Consider the following 18,362-nt stretch of genomic DNA (forward strand, 5'->3'; position numbering starts at 1 on the left):
ATGTTTATAATTCACTTGTTTGTTTAAATAGTTTCGACACAGATTAACTACCTTTTATGAAGCGCCTGCTGGAACACATGTTCACCCTCAAGAGGAAGAGGTATGTCAACATCTACATTTTCCCTTTAGGTTCATTATTCATACAGACATGAATTTGGACTTTACAAGACGTACAGTATATTGAAAACATTTTTGTACATATTGAATTGATGTCTTTTTACACTATAGGTTGTGCAGTACATTGAACGTCTGCTTTTGTATTATTTTACAGACTTTTATAAATGATCTGACTAACAGCACGATGGAGCCATGAACGAGTGTCCACGGGGGACTCTGTTTTATATTGTACCTGTTTTTCAGTGTACAATTTGTATGTTGTTAACATTTTACACATTTTTTTTTTAGCTTTGCGAGTTCTTAATTTATACTGTCACCTTTTTGCACTCACCAATATCCTGCACATTCCTGAACATCTGTACAGGTTTTAATGACACATATTTTGTATCATACATATTGTTTTTATATATTATCATATTGTCTATTTGGATCTATTCTGTTTAAATTCAATGACAGAGTACTAACTGTCTGATAGCTTTCACTTATTTTTATTCGAGTTCTGTTAAAATTGTTCTGCACCAAAACATCAAAACTTGTATGTGTAAAACTACTTGGCAATAAACCCTGATTATGATTCTAACAGTTGTTTTGTAATTTTGTGTATAATGAACATATTTTTAATGTAAATATTCTACATTTATCTCTTTACACGTTACATGATATCATGATGTACACAGTTTTTAAAACCAATGTTAGTGTTGTAATAAGAGCTGATACACAGCGATGAACCTGTGCAGGATCCACAGGGAGACAAACCGTGCACATGACTAAGAACAGAACCACAAACCTTTTTAAATGTGTGTGGTTTATAGAACATTGCAGTTTTGCATGCACACTTTAACTAAAGAAGCTTTATATTGTATTTTTTACTTACATTATTTAAGTTAAACATTATTGTAAATATTTTATGGTATATAACAACTAAGAATAAAAATAAGTTTTACATTAAACGTGAATTTTTTAATTATTTTGTGTTATAAGCCGATACCCTTTAAGCTATTATATATTTCTGAATTTATGTAGTATTAATTTCTTTTCAGGTGAGTAATATAAGTTTTTATTTTGTAGCTTTATTATTGTGTTTTGTTAATTTGTTCTGGTGTTGATGAAACAAGATGGCAGCCAAGAGGTTTTAAACAGCAAAAGAATGAAGCATATCACAAACTACTTTATCACAGAACTGTGAATGCAAGTGACCATGAAATTGTGCTCTTACATGTTTCACTCAGTTATTTTCATTTTAAGAGCTTAACGCTCTTGAATGGTTTTCAACACGTTTTCCTGTTTCGTTTCTAATATTGCCGGTGGTGTAATTTAGATTTCAAATGCTTCAAACATTTCCTCTGCACAGCACATGAGCTTCATTCATCCATGTCAATTATTCGCCATGTCTGAAAAAAAGAGAAAAGTATTGGCTGTGTTAAGCACAAAAATATGAAAGTAAATAGAGTGAAGGGGGAATATTTATGTTTCCCCGTCTCCTCAGGCGGCGACGATGTGTTGGAGCACAGAATCTATGTTGTTTTGAAACGCTATTTCTCCCATTTTTTTCCAGCCTGTTTTCTGCTACAAAGGCAGCAAGAGCAGCGGCGTTAGACCAGAGCCGAGGCTGGAGTCTTTAAATCCTGACGCGCTTCAAAGCTCGGAGAGAGCAATTCATCTTCTTATCTGAGACTCAAAACAGGCTTTCTGTGAGGAAGAGAGAGGGAGAGAGGGAGAGGGGGAGCGCAGAGAGGGAGAAAAAAAATGCTGTCGAGTAATTTTCCGTTTAAACGTTCCACTCCACAACAATTTGCATAAGCAGCCCTGCGTCTGTGATAAGAAGATTGGTAATTTTCAAAGGCTCTGTGGGGATTGAGAATTAAAAGCCTTTCTCCGCTATCTCCCCTCTTGCAGCTGGCCACCACAGATTCCCCAGCTTCTCTCACGCGTTTCCTCCTAAACTACGCCTTATAAACTTTCTCTGCCGTTCTCTTCTTCTCTCGGCTCGCTCTGACAGTGCCGAGTTGCTCCCTCTCTCTATATACTGTATTCCCTCCCTCCCTCTCTTTTCCATACACGCTTCCTCTTCCTTTTCTATTTCGCCTGCTCGCTCAGCCCGACCCCGCTGGTATTTGGGGAGAACAAGAAAATAAATAAGGTAAAGGGGGAACAAAAAAGGGCTTAGTATAACAAAGGAAGTGTTGCAGTATTTTTAAACCAGAATTTTCCAGATTGTAGGGCAGGCAGAGAGGCGGGACAGAGACAGTCGCAGAGGGAGAGACAGGGGAGGATAGAAGAGGGATGCTCTTATCACCAGTGACTTAATCTGTGAGAGAACGTGTCCTCAGAGCCGCCACTTTAGGGCCTATGGGTGCTGGAAGTCCTCAGAGGGAAGACTGTGTCTCCCTGACACCTTTATTATTCATCCTTAAAGTCTAATGCGAGGGGAATAGTTCATATTTCAGCTGGAATATTGTCTTTTTGGGCTTTTACAGATTGATGTCCATTCAGTCAGTTATCCAGAAGATGAGTAGCAAAAAGGAAAGTTTTACATCTCTTGTGAAACTTCTCTGAAGCAGTATTTTCCTCAGGTGATGACAACAACACGTCTGTGTGGAGGTATAACAAGACTGTAACTTTCCTCAGTTGAACAGTTGTGGATTATTTATCTTAAAAATGTCTTTAAAATGTAAAACTATTGGATTAAAAACTTGCAAATACTAAAAAAAAATCTATGCATAAGTGCTGGGAGTAATTAACTTAAGATTAAATGAAAGACAGACCGTAACAAAGTCCAAAAGCCATTCAATGTTTAATATAAGACACAGTTAATACAAATATAATAATAGCAGAAATAGTAAACTGTTGACTTCACAAGTTTGTTTTTCTAACTGGAACACAGACACACATTTTGGACGGACTAATCACTCCACATTTCCCACAGCTTCATGTTCCAGCTCCTCCTGCAGCCTTCCCACACCATCACATATATAAAGTCTCCACCACGCTCTGTTCCAAAGAACGCCTCCTGCGTTGGACGGGAGGTGACAGAGGAAACATCCTGATCAGATGCCTGACTCTCCTCCACTGCTCCTCTCAGCAGTGAGCTGTTACAGCTCATCACTGTGTCCTTTAGGGTGAGCCCAGCAATTATGTCAAACTGACAGTGCTTGGCTGCTGTAAGCTGTGGTCTGGCCATAGGTGGGGGTGAAATTGTAAATCAGGCCCTCCACAATGACAGACAAAGACAAAGATAAAACATTACAGCAGCTGCATTAATCTCCATTTTTCTCCTTTTGGAGCAAAACCCAGAGATATTTAAAATCCTTGGACAGGAGATGTGTCTCCCTTTCACCTTATAGGGGACCATTCATCTTTTTTTCTGACAGGGAATACTGTGCCCAGACCTAGAGGTGCTAACCCTCATCCCAGCCATTTCACACTTGGCTGCCACTCGTAGCCAAGCGGCGGAGGTCACAGGATGACAAAGCCGGCAGAACCACATCAAATCACATGCAAAAAGCAGACATGCAGGCCTGAGGTCAACAAAGTCGACACTCCTGTCCTTTGATGCAAAACCAACACCCAATAAATGTTGTCTACAAAGTTTGCAACATTTCAAAAACTACATCAAGCAAAGACCTACAGAGACATAAGCCTCTCCAAGCAAACACTCAGGAGTCCTTCAGTGTTTCTGTGACTGTAAGACAAAATCCACGGCCCCGTGTTTGGGATGCATACTGCAGTGGCACAACTACATCAAAGATCTGGCACCTGGAATACATTTCAGAGCACACCCTCCTCTTCACTTAGTAATTTAACTACCAAACCCATCTGTCCGTCCATTGGGACTGTCCCCATCTTCCAGCCCTTCAGCTGCTCAGGGGGGAACTAATCCACTTCAGGAGGGCTCTAAGAACCTCAGTGACCTGGAGATGGGAGAGACCGTTGAGGCCTCTAACAGTACCCTGTGACCTCTGCTGTTTTGTTCTCTTTGGCATTGTCCTCTCTTAGCAACTAACTAGTGCTGCGTTTGGTGGCAGAGCTGCACAGCGCCAACAGTTAAATGTTTTAAACATTGAGCACTTCAATACCTTGATATCTATCGAGGTTGTGGCTAAAAGTGCCAGCGTGATTCCCAAGAAAAAACGCTGTGGAATTAGCCTCATCCTTGTTGATCAGAAACTCTGGGTTCAAGTTTAATGTAATCGACTCATACATCGGGATGAGTTCTCCATAATCACCACAGCAAGATGTCTTGGCGTGCATATCCTAGTTTGAGGCTAGCATGGTCCTCTCTGGTGCAGCCACAGTTTTTTCTGTATTAAAGTCTTGCTTCCAACACCTTTAAAACTTAAAACTATCTCTGAGTCCAATATTGAACTGTCATCGTTCAAAAAATTCCACCTTGTAGATAAATACGATTTTTAAAAGTCAGAGAGAAGTTAGACAAAAAGAGCAAACAGAGAAAAAGGTGGAAATGGTTTGTTCACCTTTCCATGTTTTATTATTTCTCAGGCCCTCTGAGACTTTTACAAGCACACACCATTTTATAAACACCATTTATCCCAAAGGGAAAATGCTGCAAAAACAAATGATGACCTTTAAAGCTGATAGGACTGCCTTACACACCAACTATCAGTCTCATCTGTGCCTCCCTTACACGAAGACAAACTGGCAGTGTCTCCGGGAGAAGAACTACTTACCTTGTGTGACATGAGAAATATCCTCATAATACAACAATAATGCCATGCAATGATAATGGCCATAATATTATTTTCCCTTTATCGCATCTGGTTGGGAAAATTGGAAGTCCATGAAATAAATAATGTTTACAGCGGAACTGCCTCACTTGTAATCGGCTTATGTGCAATTTACATAAAACTCAGAGTCCCATGCAGTCACCCTGATTATGATATTTAAGAGGAGCAGCAAATAAACACAGACTTCACGGCCAATCCTGGCATCCTGGGAGAAAGCCCTGTGATAGTCATTGTGAACAGTGGAACAAAAACATGCAGCAGCAGCATCTGCATATTTGGCACTTTATTACACATGGATTCAGCTTTGTGAAAAATAGCAATCATCATGTCTACCTCTGACACGGTGGACGCTTCTCTCTGGCCTCAGCAACACAACGACAGAAAATCACCGAGCTTACACTGAACAGTCATGCAAGAACCAACTTTTATATAATAGTGTACTTTTATATTATAGTTAACACCTTCTCTGAATGTGAATGGAGTTTAAGTATCTTAGGACGGGGTAAGGAGCTTGGACATCCAGGGGGAGCTCGGAGTAGAGATGCTACTCCTTCACATCGGAAGGAGCCAGTTGAGGTGGTTCGGGCATCCGATTAGGATAACTCCTGGGCGCCTCCTTTTGGAGGTTTTCTGGGCATGTCCAACTGGGAGGAGACCACAGGGTAGACCCAGAGTTCACTGGAGGGATTATATATCCTGTCTGGCATGGGAACGCCTTGGAATCCCCCAGGAGGAACTGGAAAACTTTGCTGGGGAGAGGGACGCCTGGGTCACCTTGCTTAGCCTGCTGCCACCGTGACCCAGCCCTGGATAAGCGGAAGACAATGGATGGATGGATGGATGGATGGATGGATGGATGGATGGATGGACTTCCTCTAGTCTGGGAAACGCCTTCAATTGAAGGACATAAAATGAAAACAATCAGTCTCAGAAATAGAAGAACCCTTGACTACAGAAATGTAATATAGTCTACACGTCTCGATAAAGATGTAACAGTAGTACCGTTATCACAAACCAGACATCAACCTTGACCTCTAAACTGTCAAATCAAAGCTGTCATTATCAAGTCTGAAAAAAAGACATTTCATAAAATGTGTTGGTCAATCAGGCCAGAGCCAATCATCAACGAGATGATGCTCTCTGACCACCATGTTGCTAATTTCCAGAGACATCCACCAGGCACACTTCAATGATGTGAAGGTCGCCCTGACAGGTAACACAGCACATTAGCTTGTTGAAAAAGGCTGCGGTCTGCCCATTACTATTTATAAAATAGCAATAGACAAATGACTGTGATCACTTTGGCACTGATCATTTGAAGCACAAAACCTGTTCAGACTGACATCAGAGTAATATCAACAATTAGAGTTTACACAGAAACAGGTATGGTTGGTACGCTGTTCACAGCAGCAGTTTGACTGGTTTGATCCCAGCGAAGGATTGCTGACATTTGAATTTAAAAGCTAAACTGATACACCCCTTCGTTCTGTGAAAACGACTCTAACAACTGTCTAATATAAAGGACTCCAGAAGGTCTGCTGTCCACGATTAAGTCAGCTTGAACGGGGGGATTTTGATCATGGTGTAGCTCTGTTCCTCAACTGGCTCGACACCTTCCATTGGTGTACAATTGTTGTTTTCCAGGTTGAAAGTTGTCGAAAAGTCTGACAAATTGCTAAAATTTCACCACTTCTCAAATGATAGTGTGTGAACATAATAATAATAAAGTCCATCGGGACAGTGGGCACATTTCAAGGTAAAAGAACACATTAGCAATAAATCATTTCCATATTTCCAACATATCTGTTAGCTAGGAATCTTGTAGTGCAGTGCTTTCAAATGTTAGCAAGGAATGTGAAGTGTTAAACTATCATAATGTAATGTGAGCTCCAGAGAGGCTCAATGCTAACATTAACTGTTAGCTAGTGGTATCTAATGGGACATTGTTTTGCCTTGAAATATTACTCCATGTCCCTCCAGATTCTACTCACTTTTCAGTTGCTAATCAAAAAGGAACCAATCAAATTATAACAATTAGTCATTAGTCATCTCACTCCTGCTCCCGTGAACACATCACCCCTGTCCTCCAGAACCTCCACTGGCTCCCTGTTCCACAACACATGCAGTTCAAAGTCCTTCTCACCCACAAAGCCCTCCGTAACCAGGCCCCTTCATATGTCACAGACCTGCTCCACCGCCACACTCCCTCCTCTGATGCAAACCTCCTCTCTCCACCAATCAGAACCAAGCACCGAACCTGGGGCGACAGAGCTTTCTCCATAGGTCCCCCCTCCCTCTGGAACTCTCGACCCTAACACATCCGAGACTGTACTGACCTGACCTCCTTCAAGTCATTGATCAAGAGCCACCTTTTAGAACGGCTGTACCCTCTGGTTTGGTTTCCTCGTATCGTGTTTCTTCTGTTTTTATTGTGTTTTAAAATGTAAAGTGCCTCTGAGTATCATGAAAAGCGCTATATAAATAAAACGTATTATTATTATTATTATTCGGTAAACAGCAGCAACTTGAGCATTTCAAAACAGCATTTGAGTCTCCCACCCTGAGCATAACGTCAGAGGGAAACGGCTGCACGTAAATATGATGAATGTTTTAGCACACACAGAACACACAGCGTGAGGACTGAGAGGAGAAATTCACTGACTAAATGTGTTGGATAAGAAGTGCATACTCCTATAACAATTATTTATTTTACAAATTTACAACCATAATATGATTTATTATGCAAAATAGATGCTAATGTTTGAAACTAAAGGGGTGCATTGATGGGCACACATATATTGTATTAGAATTTTCCATCAACTATCCTGAAGAAATCAAGCTTTTACAAAATCCACTGCTTCACCTCTAACAAACTACATCAGCACTCATTGTTTAAAGAGACAACAAAGCCATTTATTGTGATGTGATTCATTCATCCTCGCTCTCAGATACTACAGTGACGACAGATTAAAGCTCTTTTTGACTTACAAAGGCATCTTCATCGCTGCTATTGATGGTTAACCTTGAGCGAGGAAGGTGAACTAATCTCAGAGCAAAGTGTGGATTCAGTAGGGGAAGCCTTGCTTTATAGAGCCTTTCACATCACCGCATCACATATGTGTGTGTGAGTGTGTGGGAGTCAAACAGAGTGAAGCACCAGCAGTGTGCTGTAACCTGGCTTTGTACTGCTGCTCTCTCAGAAATCACTCTGCTGTGACTTTCAACCCAGCAGACGTTTGCTCACAGATTCAGGGTCTGAGCGGGAGTAAGGGAGGGGTCTGTCGGAGTTTGCATCTAATTTTACAGCCATAAATGCAACACAAATACCCTGTGGACGCACGACAACACTGCAGTGTACAATGTGTCACAGATGATTTGTTTCTCAAATGCTTAATAAATAAGGCAAACAACAGACAAGTGTCACTACAATAAATTAGGTTTTTCAAAAGAGAAAGTAAGTCGAGAGGATTTAAACTGAGCGTGGACACTGTCTGATGAGTGAAGTTCATCTGAGTCACAGCGAGAGCTGAGATCGTAACACAGCAAAAAAGAAAATTTATAACAAACAGTTTTCATGGCAACAATATTTCAGGCAAGCATCTGTTTTACATTGATTTCATAGCAAGTATGTGGTCAGATAAAGTATGAAACATTGTAAGACTACCATGTGGAGCGTTCTTGTCCTTCTTCTTTGCTAATTTGTTGATTTAATTTGTGAAGACGCGACACAACCCCAAACTGATTAAGAAAGAGTGACATCTGACTGACCAACGCATGCAAACAAAGGGGAACATTTCAAAACTAGTCAGTGACAGATATTCAATTACAGATGAGCTGCTGGATGCAGCCTTGCTTTAAGTAAGGGACCATGTATAGTGAGCAGGTTGTTATAGTGGAATGGAAGCCCGACAGGGTGAGCAGAGGGGTTTTGTCTCACGTCTATATTTCTATGTAGAATCTGTAAATAGAGATTACCGATCTGGTAATAAATAAATGAATATGTTCTATTACACCAGTGCAGTCCTTGTGTGTTGGGTTTACTGGAGTTATATAATTACATTTTTCAAATACGCAGAGTTTCGGTTGATCTTACTGAGGCACTTTCCAAGGTGTTGAAAGGTGCACTGATGACAAATACAATTGCACCATGAGCTCATACATGTGGGTTTGCGGTAAAATCGAAGTGTCTCTATTTGGAGGTTTGACAATATGGTCACCCTATGCCACTGTAACCTTCCACACACTGTCTTGTAGATTGCCTGAAATGCCTCTGTAAAGTTACCATTGCTGCTGAATTCTTTTCAGGTTGTCATCAAACGTTGTTGCTCAGCTTTGTTTCCCTTCTTGAACTTCACTTTCTGCAGATCTCTTGTCAATCAAACAGCATGGGCGCTTCTGTGATTACTTTTTTTTTTGCTTGGTTTGTCTGATTTGGGATTTTCTGTTAATCAAGTTTCTGTAGGAGGCATTTTGTCAACAGCACTCACTCTAAACACACACTTTTTGTTCTATTCCAAATCCCAAACAGGAAGCAGGGAGCAGAACTTTGCTTGGGTGTTTTCCAGGTGAACTAGACATGTTTAAAACAGGATGTAAGCTTTTATGAGCACATACCCACCATTTTCACTGCTTCATTGTGACAATGAAATACAGTATTAGTCTGGATTTGGTGGAGTTGGGGGGGTTTATGTACCAACACCAACATAAAGCACGGCTACATATCCAGAAAGGTTATAGTACAGCATGTTTTTTTTATTACTCCTTATTATCACTGCAAATATGACCACCAAGCACCATTACTTTTTACTAAGCTTAATTCAGTAAATATCTTATTATACTATTGTTATTCTATTATTTTTTTTGGAGCTGTTATTTTGTGTGACTTGTATTTTGTACCCTAACTTTGGAGCAATCTGGCTCCAGAATTTCTGTCAGGATTAATAAAGTTCTATCTTATCTTAGTCAAGACTTAAACCTACAGGCAGTCTTGGTAACGGAACATTGCATTGAATCAGCACAGTCCTATACAAACACACACACACTGGCACACACATCCTGAGAATGATTCCTCAGAGAGAAAAAGTCCCTGTGCCATGAATGCATCTTCCTTCATCAAACAGGTCGTACAAAAACACATCCACCCATTCCTCCTCTGCTTTGTTATGTAGTATATATCTGTGATGGACATGGTGGCATACAGTTTGTGCTTAAAATCAATGCCCATTGTTAAATACGATTTTTTCCATTCTTTTCTTTTCTAAAATTGCATTATGGAAACAATGCCTTAAAAAATACCAGAGCACAGTGTTAAGGACATGTCAAATTGTTTGTGAACTGTTCTGAAAAAGAAAAAGTAGGCCGGCATTCAACAGAACTAACACCCAACTCTCCACATGTGACTACGAAGTAGTCTAAGAAGTAAGATGGTACATTCTTCCCTCTTACTGATGATTAGTTGTCTTCAGCTGATAAAACCAGTGTTTTATGGTCTCTGATAGTAAAATAAAGTATATATAGACTATCGTGTCTAAAGTCAGTATGGACTTTGGGCTGGTAAAATAAGCAGCTTTGCCAAAGGACTGCTGTTGCTACGGCTTATGTACTGTACATGCGACACACAAGTACCTGGTGTGCTTCCAATGGCTTGCTCGACAGCCTTCTTAACTATTTCTCTGCTGCGTGCTCCCCTCTATTGAAAATGACCTCTTCAATGAGGTTTTGTGAAAGCTCTTTGAAGGTCAAAGTGGCGTGGCAGGGAATGTGTCTGATACTGAGGATAATGTTGAGGAGGATCTTGAATTTGAGGCATCGTCCTCTGATTGACCCTTCTGTCGTCTCTTAAAGAAACAATATGTAACATTGACAGCTAGCGTCTAAAAATGGTACGACAGTCCAAGTTCAACATTTTCAAAAGTCAAGTCAATTCAAACTTTATTTGTATAACACATTTAAAACAACCGAGTTGGCCAAGGTGCTGAACAGGCTCAAAGAATACAAAGTACAATCAACAAATAAGAATAAAAGAAGAACAATAAAAACAGGGTGTCAGACTCTACTCAAGTTGAATGCCAACGAGAAGAGCTGTGTCTCCAGCAGTGACTTAAAGGTTTCTAGGGTCTGAGCAGTTTTTACATGAACAGGTAAGCTGTTCCAGAGACAAGGGGCAGCAACCACAAATACTCGGTTGCCACAGTTTTTCAGTGTAGATATGGTAACATCCAGGCGCCTCTGGTTTGTCGACCTAAGTGCTCTAACTGGAGTATGCAGATGCTGGAGTCCTGCTAGATAAGGTGGCGCCAGGTCATTTAAAACCTTAAAAACAAGCAATAAAATCTTAAAATCAATTCTAAAATTGACAGGAAGCCAATGGAGGGAGGCCAGTACTGGTGTTACGTGCGCACGCGTTGTCTCCCCCTGCCTCCTCCTCCCCACATTCGAATGTTAGCCACTCCTGCTTCAGTGTTCCGGCCATGGTCGAAAAGCAAAGGGGAGACTTATCGGTCTGTCCCAGGTCCGAAAGCTGCCGGTGGCTTCGGGGCTAACTCCCGTCACTTAAAACACAGCAGCGAGCAGGATGCAAGACACGGGAGCACGGCCTCAGTCTTGAGCGGTACGTGACTTTATCACGTCCACTCTCATAACTCATTCACACACTTACGCCCTGTGTCTCTAACTCACTTGCTCCACCATCCACACTCATCCACTCACACTAAACCTACTGGAGCACAAGACGTGCACTTTTAAAATGACAAGCAACCAGTCCTGTGCGCCACTTACGAAATAACGGGTTATGAAACAGGCAATGGGCGGGATCGCGCAGGCCAAAACACACACATACATTCCGCACCAGAATGGAAATTTCAGGAGAACATACTGGCTGCAGCGTTGTTGTTGGAAAAGCCAGTATTTTAACTTGGCATGTTTCCTGAATCTCTGATGACATATCAGGGTAATTTCATGATCAACTCCAGTAAATATATTACATATTGTTCCTTTACCACCAGCTCATTCTGATCTCTCTCAGCTTCCTGGAGTGAGACACGTGACCGTCCATAAATGGAAAGCTTCCCACCCGTTTCCCTCTTCATGTTATGTTTTAGCAAAATGGGTATTTACCTATTCAACATAGAAACATAAAGTGCTTGACACATTAACTTGTTTTTTTCCAACAACAACACACTGAAATCTTGAAAAAAGAACACTTTTAATTAAGTAGTGTACTCAGCCATGGTAGAAGCATAAAAATGACTGATTGATATCCGAGGACATAATCAACCTTGGAGGTGCAGACTGAACTGTTGTTTGCGTGTCTGTTTAACGTTGATGTTACCGCGTGATTTCGCCATTCTCGCGCGATAATGTAGTTCTCCTGCGATCTTGTGACCTCGCGAATCCAGCTGCTTGGGCCAGCACTCCGCTCCGACACGAATCCTGTGGGCGAGGGCTCGCGCCGTCTGACGGACCAGAACCGCAGCACAGACGGAACGCACTGGACACGGATCCCGTGGGATCCAGGCATTACATTATGAACGACGTAAGAGCTAAAATAGTAATTAAACAAATAGAAGACACAGTAAAAGTTAAGCTCTGTTAGCGTCACAAAACACAGTGGAATCGCTTGCCAAAAATAAATGCATTAACAGGCTACCTTGTTGCCACTCTCGACTGGAGCTAAACCTTTTTCGTATCCTCCTCTCTCCGTTTATCTTTATATTTTGTTTCTTTCCCTGTGTCAAAATGAAAGCATTTATTATAAAACGTACATTTGACGGATCAAAAGCACACTGTGTGAGGGGGTCATCTACACAAAGCACATTAAACAACATGTCACATTCACCCTTTCACACACACACATTCACACACTGAGCAGAGGCTTTATGCAAAGAGCCAGTCTCCAATCAGGATATAACCATTCACGCTCATTCATCGACGATGGCTACGCCTTCAGGGGCAGTTTGGGGTGTTTTGCTCAAGGACACTTTGACATATAGACTGCAGGAGCTGGGAATCGAACCGCCAACCTTCCGACTAGGAGACGATCGATAAAATGCATCATCAGGAAACATCAATGCACACATTTCAAATTAATTAAATAATTCCTTCACACATTCATGCTGTCCTCTTGGTAAACCCTGTAATTTATAATAAACCAATGAGCTTCCATCCTCAGTAAAGATCAATATTTCCCTTTCCACACCTAGTAAGGCTTTTTTAACACCACAGTGGGCCTTTTGACATGAAATATAATTTTTCAATCAAACTTAAAAGTTGCATTAAGAAACATCTAAGAAATATATCCGTGTTTTATTTGAAGTCAGGTTTTCCCCTTTCCTCCAACATGCTGAGGCCAGCCGTGTCTGATGGGGGGCAGAGCCAGAGGAGTGTCACTGACATCAACCAGGGGAACTTCAAACATTGTTATTTCCACTCCATATGCTTCAAAGTAGCATAAAGAGTCCAGAGGGAGTGCAGCAGGAATGATTGCATGGTAAACCAGTTTCCCTGCAATGTGTCGGCGTTGGCCCATCCCCCAGTCTGAGTGCAGTGATCAGTCAGAGCTTTACCACTGTGATTAGGTTATTCTTTTTCATTATCCTATTCATCAAAAAGGCAACAATTTGTGTGTGTCTGAGTGTGGATGGGTCATTCATCCGTCCACCCATTCATCCACAAGCCATCTTCTCCTCCTTCCCCTCCCTGCTCCTTTGTTCCTCTCACAGTCACAATAGCCAGCGCTTTACATTGTCCTCAATTAAGCGAGGAAAACTGTGTTACATTGATTTCCTTTGGACTCAGAAGGATGTAGTCGCTCACTGGAGGATCAATTCCAGTTCTTAAGATGGATGGACTTTTTAGTCTTAACAATTACATCAGATTAAATCAATAATAACTGCACTTATTTCACAGTTTTTATCCTTTGTGTGAAGCAGCTACAGCGTCTGCGTTCTGGATAGCTGGAACATCTGTGTTTTATTGTTAATTATAAACCATCTTGTGCAGCAATCAACAATCAGAGTTCATTGTGGTCCACTGAACACAGATGAGGTGATAAAACATCACTGCAACTAGATAAACTTGCAGCGGGGAGAGTAATCTGCCTCCACATAATGGATTATAGATTCAATTTATTTTCAGTGTAAAGTGAGTAGACAAGGCGGGTCGCGAGAAGAAAATGACATCCGCTCTTAATTGACCATCGGTGGAGACGTGCAGCGATGCGTGAACACCAGCATCAAGGAGTGTTGAAGGCTACATCAGTGTTCATACTTACTGCAAAGTGTTCAATCCCTCTCCTGCAGCCCCCCCCCCCCCCCCCCCGCCTCCCTCCCTCTCTGTTGAATTTTTATGAGGTCACAATAGTGCCATCAACTTCACGCTACATTCACTTCATATCGAGTAAATACAAGCTACCAACTGGTAAAGCTGTTCAAATCAGCCCCTGGAGGAAATTAAAGTAGATTTAGAGGTTTTATAGGAGATCCCAAACCCAAACAATCCACACCTGAGTGAACCTGAACCAACTTCTTCTTAACTTCGGCCCTGATTCATCATACGGCCCGAGGTGTGCATCATTTTATCTGGACATGACAGCTCCAGAGAGAGTCTGTGAGTATAGTTCTTTTATTTAAGACTTACTGAATCCCATCCCACTACTCACCCTGACATAAAGTAGCATCACAAATTTAAAATATTAAACGTTTGATGGGAAGCACAGCCCACAACCCGTTCAGTCCAGGGTGTGACCCTGCCTCTCGCCCAATGACAGCAGGGACAGCTCCAGCCCCCCCTTAAGATATATGTTAGTTCATATTTTAGATTAACATAGTTGAGGTTATTATTTATTATTATAGACCTACCTACCTACCTACCTACCCACCCATCCATCCATCCATCCAACTATCAACCCTGGACACGATAAGTGGTACAGATAATGGAAGGATGGATGGAAATCACTGTAACCGAACGTCATCTCACTGTTGTAACTGTTTTCTTTTATATCCACATTCTCACTGTATTTTCTGCACCTTGATTGTTTTATACTGTACATTGATTTACTATCTATTGCTATTTTGTTTTAACATGTAAAGTGTTGTTGAGTACCTTTTACAGCACCATATAATTAAAATGTTACATTATTATTATTAAATGAAGTGGATTTTCCCTAATAGGGGATCAATAAAGTTCATCTTTATTTGTACAGTATTTCACAGTGACATTTTGGATTAAGAATGTAAAAAAACATTAGTCAAACCTACATAACTGCTTTTTAAATTTGTGAGGTCTTCAGAAACATTTTTGTGTAAAAAAAAAAGAACTTTTTCGTTGTTTTTTTGTGTGTATAATATTGTCAAGAGTTACAGTCAAACTGAAGCACTCCAGGACCGAACGTCAGACAAAGTAAAAGCTCTGAAGAAGTGTCAGCTGAGCTCTGTTCACTCAAAATACATGAATCAGTTCTTTTAAACAGTAAAAGCTGCTTTGACGTGTTCACATGTGAGCTGTAGAAATTTGAAGTGAAGAGATGCTAAACTGCTCAAAGTGCCCGCTGAGCATTAACATTCTATACATCCCAGCTGTCATTGGACGAGAGGCGGGGTTACACCTGGACGGGTTGCCAGTCAATCACAGGGCTGACACAGAGACAGACAACCTTTCATGCACACACTCACACCTACAGGCGATTTTGGAGTCACCAATGAACCTAACGAGCATGTCTTTGGACTGTGGGAGGAAGCCGGAGTACCCAGAGGGAACCCACGCATGCACGGGGAGAAGATGCAGACTCCACACAGAAAGGCCCACTACGTCTGAAGATATCATATAGATATCATCCTATATGTCAGTATATATAACATTTTATTTGAAGTGAGAGTGCAAAGTGAAATATTTTGAAACAACAGAGTTTGTTTCTTTTAATAAATTCTGTAAAGCAAATAGAGTGCTATTTTGAAGAGCTGAGCCACTGACAACGCTTCCTTATTGGACTCATTAGACCTAAATCATACAGATTGGAATGAATGAGGATTTTGTTTCTGTATCACCAGCTGTTCTCCATATGAGAAGTATGTAACAACGTAACTTTAACAGTCCACAGACTGGACCTGCCTCTCTCCAGGTACATCCTGCTGTCTGTCTGTCTGACTCTGCGCCTGCCTGCCTGTCTGTTCCTTTGTTGTTTTTCTTCCATTCAGCTGCTCTTCTTCTGTTAAGACGGCAGCAGTCTGGATTGGCGGAGAGCTAAATTGCTCAGTGTGAGCTCGGTCACGGCTCAGCTCTCCTTGAGATAATGAAATGACAATTAATGGGAAAGCTGTTGCCATTCGCTCATTTGTTCGCTCACTAGAGGAGCAGCAGCAACGGGGGGACAGACAGAAACCACTGCAGCTAGGACAGACTCTGCAAACTGCCCTGCAATCGTTTTCATACTGAACAGCAGCTGATATGATGCTGAAAACCTCAAAACAAGCTAAATAACAGTTGAGTCCATGACTCTCAGAATGAAATATGACTCAAAGAAAATGTGAATTTTGTACTTAAAGAAAACGGTTAACAGACCTAATTAACCGTACATTTCACAGATACCACTTATACCATCGTGTAAAATTCACAAACATTTCCCATGGCTGTCCGTGTTGCAGGTGAGTTGAGCTGCAGCTCCGGCTGTGTAACCCGTGTAAAAAAACGTATATATCCTTTATTAACCCAGTGACACTTGAGTCAATACATTATTTACCATAGCCAGAGGCCTACACAGCACAGAGCCACTCAGCGCTCTGGCCTACTGAGATAGTCCCTGACAGAACGGCATAAGACACATATATTTCCCTGAAAAGAAAGAGCGAAAGCAGACCCTTGGGCATCTCATAAAATGTCTCTCCAATATGTGCTGTGAAGTGGAAATTCGAGCCAACCCAAAAACTGAGAGAAAAATAAACATTTTCTATTTCATTTCTGGCTGCAGTTATTGCCCATTAATGCATTTTCCTCTCTAAGTCAATACACTTGTTGGATAAAATTACAAACGTATAACCATTATCTCGGCAGTACTGAGACTTACACATGGAATTGGAAATATATATGTGTTTTCTGTTTTTAAAAGACTCCAGGCAAACAAGTTTTTTCTGTCTCTAAATACAATTAATTTAACTGAAGGCAAAAGCTAGTAAAGTATGACACCAAATTACATCATCTCTGTTATTATGCTAGTGGGGGTTGTGATAAAGCTGTGTAATCTAGTTAGCAAAGTCCCTGTTTGCATGTCTAATCAAGCTAAGCTTCTTGTGACTGCATTACAAAGCGAAAGCTCAGCCAAGTACACAAAATTAAAACTGAACAAAGTGAACTAAAGTGCAGAGCGCTCTGCAGAGCGGGGCGGTCCACTGTACCTGGTACTGGTTGGCCTTCGCGAGCTCCTGATTGGCTGATTCCACGTTGGATGATGTGGTCTGGATGTAATCTTCGATGCTGTCTGAGGAAACAAGGAGCACAAAGATTTTTAATGTCTCACCTTCTTTCCAGAAATCGTGTCCGTGGCACCAAAACACAGCCATGTTTCCAGTTCATGATTATCATACATTCCAAAAAGTTACAGGCTTATTGATTATTTATTTGGTAAAAAAACAATAAAATCTATTTTAATTAACTTAATTTAGGTTTTTAGTCTTCCACTGTTCCACCAAACCTCTCATTTGTTTTAATGTTTGTTGGGTAAAATTTGAATTTGAATTATTGCAGCTAATGTCAAAGTAAAAGTTGACATCAAACCTTAGTTTATGTAAAGTCACTTATAATTAACTTTGAGTTTAGTTATGTACTTTATTGTTTAGATCATTTCCTGTTTTACTTTGTCACTTTTGTGATGTTGTACTTCCTGCCTTTGTGTGTTTTCCTGCTTGTTAAATCATGTGCCCCGCCCTTATTGTTTTCACCTGCTCCTTGATTGTCTCACCTGTGCCTGATTACCCTCACCTCCCCAGTGCATTTAGTCTTTGGCTGTGTTCGAAATTGGATACTACATACTACATACTATATACTATATACTGCATACTATATACTACATACTATATACTATATACTGCATACTACATACTATATACTACATATTATATACTACATACTATATACTATATACTGCATACTACATACTATATACTACATATTATATATTACATAATATATATTACATATTATATACTACATTATATATACTACATACTATAAACACTATATACTACATAATACATACTATATACTACATTATATATACTACATACAATATACTATAAACTGCATACTATATACTACATACCATATACTATATACTACATAATATATACATACTATACACTACATATTATATACTACATAATACATAATATATACTACATACTACATACGTTATACTACATACCATATACTATATACTACATACTACATAATATATACTATATACTGCATACTACTTACTACATACAATATACTAAATACTACATAATTTAT

General features: G+C 40.5%; 1 protein-coding gene across 1 annotated transcript in view; it reads right to left on the reverse strand.

Moving 5' to 3' along the window:
• Nucleotides 1-18,362, reverse strand: part of tsnare1 (T-SNARE Domain Containing 1) — a 181,972-nt gene that overhangs the window by 30,517 nt on the left and 133,093 nt on the right. The window contains exon 10 of the mRNA XM_069656961.1: nucleotides 17,249-17,331. Coding sequence (XP_069513062.1) covers nucleotides 17,249-17,331 — 83 coding nt within the window. The remainder of the gene's footprint in view (nucleotides 1-17,248; nucleotides 17,332-18,362) is intronic.

This window comes from Semicossyphus pulcher, unplaced genomic scaffold, assembly GCF_022749685.1.
Source record: "Semicossyphus pulcher isolate SPU_LCO1_2020_fin unplaced genomic scaffold, fSemPul1.0.p SCAF_9, whole genome shotgun sequence".
Lineage (NCBI taxonomy): Eukaryota > Metazoa > Chordata > Actinopteri > Labriformes > Labridae > Semicossyphus > Semicossyphus pulcher.